The sequence below is a fragment of the Salarias fasciatus genome, chromosome 17 (genome assembly GCF_902148845.1).
Source record: "Salarias fasciatus chromosome 17, fSalaFa1.1, whole genome shotgun sequence".
Classification (NCBI taxonomy): Eukaryota; Metazoa; Chordata; class Actinopteri; order Blenniiformes; family Blenniidae; genus Salarias; species Salarias fasciatus.
The window spans coordinates 7,190,070-7,196,595 of record NC_043761.1 but is presented as its reverse complement, the minus strand read 5'-3'; the positions used below and the strand labels follow the sequence as shown (position 1 = coordinate 7,196,595).

General features: G+C 43.9%; 1 protein-coding gene across 1 annotated transcript; it reads left to right on the top strand.

The window, feature by feature from the left end:
• The first annotated feature begins 228 nt into the window (after positions 1-228).
• On the top strand, positions 229-4,589 carry slco1d1 (solute carrier organic anion transporter family, member 1D1). The gene is made up of 13 exons (XM_030113530.1): positions 229-370; positions 648-780; positions 1,276-1,400; positions 1,507-1,653; positions 1,805-1,903; positions 2,279-2,536; positions 2,644-2,808; positions 3,160-3,355; positions 3,449-3,614; positions 3,726-3,910; positions 3,994-4,058; positions 4,145-4,262; positions 4,358-4,589. The coding sequence occupies exons 1-13, from the start codon at positions 244-246 to the stop codon at positions 4,587-4,589; spliced, it is 2,016 nt and encodes a 671-aa protein (XP_029969390.1). The 5' UTR covers positions 229-243.
• The last annotated feature ends 1,937 nt before the right edge of the window (positions 4,590-6,526 follow it).

The following is a 6,526-nucleotide window of genomic DNA, read 5'->3' as shown; positions in this document are numbered from 1 at the left end:
AGAAAATAAAAAGGGCAGTTGCTCAAAATGTTAGATTAGTACATAAGATTTGTTGATTTTCTTATTTCTTTAAATGAATTCTTTTGATAATTCATGGCATGGCTTTGCACACATGCCATTTAGCATGCTTATAAAGTCCAGATAAAGGGCGTACAGTCATAATTTAATAATCCATTTGACTATTTCTGAGTGTAAAAGTCTTGAACTGACAATGTGTGTGCCTTCCAGCTCTTCCTGCCGTCCATGGCGTTTGCCTGCTTCGCCAAAGCCTTCGGGGGAGCCTACATGAAGAGCGCCATCACCCAGATCGAGCGGCGCTTCGACATCCCCAGCTCCCATTCAGGGGCCATCGATGGCAGCTTTGAAATGGGTGAGAATACTTTTTGACGTGACGGACTGATCTTGAGATCAGCCTTAACCTAATCAGTCTTAAGTTCATCACCTTTTGCAGCTGAAGTATTGATACTGATCTCATCAGTTGCATTGATGTTTTCACTCTCACGCATTGAGCAAGTTAAAACGAGCCAAATCTACATGAATACAAACAATCCTTCTGTCATGAAGCGCCCAAATGCAGCAGTAAATGATCCAATCATTCAGGTTTTTTAGTCGGTTCTTTCTTTCACGGAGTTGTTTCTTTTCCACAGGTAACCTGCTGGTGATCGCCTTCGTGAGCTACTTCGGATCAAAGTTCCACCGCCCCAGGCTGATCGGTGCCGGCTGCCTGGTGATGGCTGCTGGGAGCTTCATCACCGCCCTGCCGCACTTCTTCCAGGACCTGTGAGTATCAGAGAAACATCACTTGTAATTTTTAGGGCATAATACGACACTAAATTTTCCCTTTGCAAAACACAGCGCTAATAGTAACCCATATAGGGTCCCACTGTGCGTTTTTACTATCAGTTGGCCTTCTTTCCAAGCTGTGCATGTCTCTTATCAGCTCACAGATAAGAGCACACAATATATTGGAGGTTTATTTCATGCCGAGACAGCTGGAGAAAGGGACCACATTACCGGTTTTTATGTGTTTAAGTAAAGGTATGATTAGTATACCTAATTTAGTCATACCAACCACAAAGAAAAGCACACATTACTTATTACTCATATTACTCTTATATACTCATATTTATTTTATTGCACCTCTTGTATGTTTTGCTTCATGTAATCATCACTGTGTCAATTGAGATCATCTTTATTTATTACTACCCAGCTCTTCTTTATAGCTCATTAACATGTCCAAGTCCATGACTGTGAAATTTTCCTGCTGTTTTCCAGCTACAAGTATGAGACGAGCGTATCTGTCGGCACCGGTTCCAACAAATCTCTGCACATCCTTCCCTGTGTGAGCAACAGCAGCCTGTCTGGGGCGGACGGGGCACCTGACATCGAGGCTATAAAAGGTATTTAACAACCACATGTGGTCAAAGTTGCGTCTCGGAAGCCTACTTTTTTTGTCTTGTTTTTTTAATCGGGATGCCAAATGCACTGTGTCTTCTGTCCTTTCAGCTTGTGAAAAAGCGATCGGGTCCTCCATGTGGATTTATGTCTTCCTGGGAAACATGCTCCGCGGAATCGGAGAGACTCCCATCATGCCGCTGGGTTTGTCGTATCTCGATGACTTCGCCAGTGAAGAAAACACTCCTTTCTACATCGGTCAGGCACTTTTCCACATGCTTCAGTTCTTTAATCCCATTTATTCCTGTTATAAACAACTACTTTATTTATTTATTTATTTACTTTAATTTCGTTTTATTTATTTTAATTTAATTTAATTTTATTTTTTAATATCTTTGCCTTTTTCCAGCCATCGTCCAGACTGTGGGAATCATCGGTCCAATCGGCGGGTTCCTGCTCGGATCCTACCTCTCCAAGATCTACGTGGACGTTGGATTTGTGGACTTGGGTATGCTGCCTCTTTTCAGCTGTCTTATAAAGCCAATCACACCGCCGATAACTTGAAAAACAGTCCATCACTTTTCCCTTTGAACCTCAGCTCAAGGTCACTTAGCAGCTTTGCAGGTTCTCCTGAGGGCAAAGAAGGTTTTTGCAAACAGTTTGCCGTGTTGATTTTGGAAGTTAGCTCACATTAATGCTGTCAAAAGTCCCTGAACAAGGCTGAATGTACCTAACCTCTGGCCAAGTTAACGAAAAGCTAACATTTGAACATTCGATGTCAGAGACGTTTTAGTTCAGGGGGCATAAATTCAATCGAGCATACATGATGAAAATGTCTATATTTTCACAGAACTAAACACCATCTCCTTTGTCTTCCCCCCAGATGAAGTCACCATCACCTATAAGGACTCTCGCTGGGTGGGAGCCTGGTGGCTCGGCTTCATCGTCACCGGCCTGATCATCACCCTCTCCAGCATCCCGTTCTGGTTCCTGCCCAAGTCCATAAGGAAGGAAGGCGAAGACCGAAGGGAGAACGCTGGAAAAGGGGAAGCTGCGGTGGCCGAGCAGGAGAGCTTCCTGAGCGAGGAGAAGGAGGAGGAGAAGGAGGAGGAGCAAGTCACCTGCATGGAGATGGCGAAAGGTAACGCACCGATCGCCCACATTCCTCCACAAAACCATCAATGTGTGCATTAAGATGTTTTTATATGTTTAATTATTAACCCTGTGTGTTACGTCCTTCCCCACCAGACATGGGTCCGTCTCTCAAGCGGCTCTTCAGCAACAAGGTCTACATGCTCCTGGTCCTGACGTCCCTGATCGCTGTGAACGGCTTCATCGGCATGATCACCTTCAAGCCCAAGTACATGGAGCAGGTCTTCGGCCAGGCGTCCTCCAGGGCCATTTTCCTCATCGGTACGGAGATCCGTCGGCCGTGCGCCCTTGCGCTTGTTACACTTTGTAGAGCCAGAGCTGAGGAACAATGATGTTATTGGAGGGAAGTGTGATTGTGATTGATAAAGTTCACTTTACCTGGAAGCCGTAAAGGGCCCAGTGTGCGCCTTTTCTTTTGAATGTGTGTGTGAGTGTTTGTGTTCCTTCAGTCAGGCGGCTAAAGTTAGCATTTTAATGACTTTTCACCTGCACGTCTGGTAAATAAACCGTTTTATTATTCCATTCATGGATTGTTTTAAGATCTTTTGTTGATTTTTGTTTGATGAAATATCAATTTTCATGTTGTTATATTTCTCTCGTCCGTCCATCCAGGCATCATGAACCTGCCGGCAGTGGCTCTGGGCATCATCGGTGGAGGACTGCTTCTTAAGAAGATGAAGCTGGGAGTGGTCGGAGCTGCCAGGCTTGCCATGACCTCCTCCATCCTGTCCTGCTGTTTGTTGATCCTTCAGGCTTTCATCAGATGCAACCAGGCGGAGGTGGCAGGCCTCACTGTGTCCTACCAAGGGTGAGCTGGCGAAGCCTTTTGCAGGGGTAATTACTCTGATGTGACCGCGAAGTGACAACAAACACCCTTTGTTTCTGTCTTTTTCTCAACCAGGGTTCCTGAGATCTCCTTCAGCAACCAGACTCTGCTGTCGCAGTGCAACTCGGGCTGCTCCTGCTCGCTGAAGCAGTGGGACCCGGTGTGCGCTCACAACGGCATGACGTACGTCTCCCCCTGCCTGGCCGGCTGTCAGTCCTCCAGCGGAGCCAGCAAGGACCTGGTGAGCGCTCAGAGAAACCGGATCCGGCAGATCACAGTGTTACTAAGACATTTTCCTGCATTGACGTTCTTCTTCTTCTGTTTTTTTTTTTTTTTTTTTTTGTTTATTTAGGTGTACCATAACTGCAGCTGCATCGGTGAGCTGATGACCCCGTCTCCGAACATGTCTGTGGTGCTGGGTCAGTGCCCCCGCAAGGACGACTGCAACCGCATGTTCAAGGTCTACATGGCGCTCTCCGTCACCGGCTCCTTCATCTCCGCCTTCGGCGGCACCTCCTCCTACATCGTCCTCCTCCGGTGAGAGACGCAAAGCGGGTGTGTCGATAAGCTGGTGCGACCCGATCAGTTTCTAATACGGCGACTTTTCGTTCCTGATTCAGGTCCATCGAGGCTGACCTGAAGTCCTTCGCTCTGGGAATGCAGACCCTGATCGTCCGAACTCTCGGTGAGTTCAGAAGCTCGGCCTGAAAAAAGAAAACCGCTCCTCAAGCTTTTAATGAAGTGAATGATGATGGTTTGAATGTGTTTTAGGCGGGATCCCTCCTCCCATTTACTTTGGAGCCCTGATCGACCAGACCTGCCTGAAGTGGGGCACCAAGCAGTGTGGGGGAGTCGGCGCGTGCCGTCTCTACGACTCCCACGCCTTCAGGTAGCTCTCCCCACCAAGCATGGACCCGGTTAATGATCAGTGCCGGGAGAGTTTCACCACTGACCCCTCTGCTTGTGGACTTTTTCTTTGTCCAGACTGAGATTCATGGGCCTGGTTTCCGGTCTCTACGTCCTGGCCAACGTGACTTGGGGCGCCCTCTACACCCAGATCGTCAAGAAGCAGAAGCGCCTGGCCCAGGCCGACGGGGTGGCGGCCAACGGGGTGGCGTGCGACGGGGCGGCGGCCAACGGGGCGGCGGCCAACGGCCACGCCATGATCACCGTCGGCCTGGACGCCGACATGATCGAGAAGGAGAGCACCATTTAGGGCGGCGCTGCTGCCTCGCAGCCTCACGCTGCGACTCGCTCTCTCTGGATCAGTTGAAGTAAAGGTACACCGTCAGCGCTCGGATCATTTAGGTTTTGTTTTTTTAAGACTTCATAGTGAAAACCCAATAGCTGCTCCTCTTGGTTTACTTTCCACTTCAAATACTTCATTTAGTTTATTTCTGAGTTGGTAATAATATCTTTCAATGTTCAAGAAACACGGTTTTAACGGACACTCTCGTGGATTAAATTAGCACATCAGTACATTATTCATTTATGTTTCGTTACAAAATATGTGATTAGTTCTATATTTTGTTGTGAAACACAAAAGAATGTGAGATCAGTCACAAACCGTGATTTATTCTTCCTCGACACAAAGCATAGTAGGTCCTATCTTTGAGAGTCTACTTAAATAGCGCATGTTTACTGCCCTTTGAACCACGCTTCCAACTGTGTGTGCACACTCTCCGCTGGGGTAAATACCAGCCGACGAGCTTGGAAACACTAAAATTGCACAAGTAGTCTCTGGCAGCTTGAACCTCAAGAGCACAAATCCAGTCGTTCGTCAATACATAATTCATCCTTAACAAACCGTTAAAAAGATGTCAACTGCCAGCATATTTTTAAAATAAAGTTTCTCATTTTTCATTTCAAGTGTCATTCAAGTGGCAGATTTTTTTTTTTTTTAACCTTTTTCAAGGTAGAAATACCCTAATTTAAGTACAGAAAAAATCTGCCAGTAGAACAAGTGAAAATTGTCTTGACTGAAATGAATTTGTCATGATCAAGTGGACACTTGCAAAAACTCAAAATCTTACCAAGTTTTTTTTAAAACTTGTTTTGAATAAAAATGTCTCATTCCACTTGATTTATGATAAATCCACTTTAAAAATATTTCAGCTCAATTGTTTTCAGACAACTTCTCTTAAATACTTCTTTGCCAGATTTTTTTTCACTTATTTCAAGGTAATTTCACTTTGAAATAAGTGAAAAAAATGTCCCAATAGAAGAATTCAAGAGAAATTGTGTTAAAACAAGACCCTTTATGTTGCCGAAATATTTTTTTTGAGTGGATTTTTCTTATATCAAGTGGAATGAATCATTTTTACTCAAAACAAATTAAAAATAACTTGGTAAGATTTTCAGTTTTTGCAGTGGAATAAGATTTTTCACTAAAAACAAGTAAAAAAAACCCTAAGATCTTGAGTTTTTGCGGTGTTTTTTTTTTACCTATATTCAACTGAATTTTTTTTTATTTTTATTTACCCTCCAATCATAGAAATTGATCAGAGTGTGTGTGAGTGTGTGTGTGTTTTTTTTAGCATTTAGTCAATAGTCACGTGATTGACATATTAAAACACTGATAGCTTTTCGGGGGATCTTTAGTCTTATGGATTTGTTGTGCTTTAAACAAACTCTTCTTGTTTCAGTAAAATTCCCAACATCTGCTAGAGTGTGGAGGCAAGAAGGAATGTTCAGAAGGCACTAGAACATCCGAGCGATCTATAAACTAATCCCCTTTTCACGAGGTCGCAGCCTAACTCATGATGCTTCCTCCACCATACCTCACAACAGATTCGTCTTTCTCCATTTGGCCATTTTTAATTGGCAGTAAGTTGTGGTTAAGATAAAGACGTGTGACTTTCTTCAAAGTCGTTAACACACAGATGTTTGCAATAAATAAAGCTTTTTGCTTTGAATTTTGCATGATCTTTTTTTTTTTACATCACTTCACAGTTTTTTTTAACATTCAAACAAATTTGACCTCATTTTACCTTTTTTTTTTTCGTTCCAGATTTGATCAAGTAGAGTGTGTGCATGTGTGTGTGCGTGTGTGTAGTTTTCTGTTAAATAGCCACACTATTTAGATGTTAAAGTCCTGTTTTTTTTTTTTTTTTTAAGGGGAGGATCTTGGTTGTGCTTTTCAGTAGATTGTAG

Excerpts from the sequence above, each read along its gene's own strand:
- slco1d1 (XM_030113530.1), top strand. The coding sequence starts at position 244 with ATGGCGTTTGCCTGCTTCGCCAAAGCCTTCGGGGGAGCCTACATGAAG. Across the intron at positions 2,809-3,159 it reads CAGGGCCATTTTCCTCATCG|GCATCATGAACCTGCCGGCA; the intron begins GTACGGAGATCC and ends CCGTCCATCCAG. Across the intron at positions 3,356-3,448 it reads CTCACTGTGTCCTACCAAGG|GGTTCCTGAGATCTCCTTCA; the intron begins GTGAGCTGGCGA and ends TTTCTCAACCAG.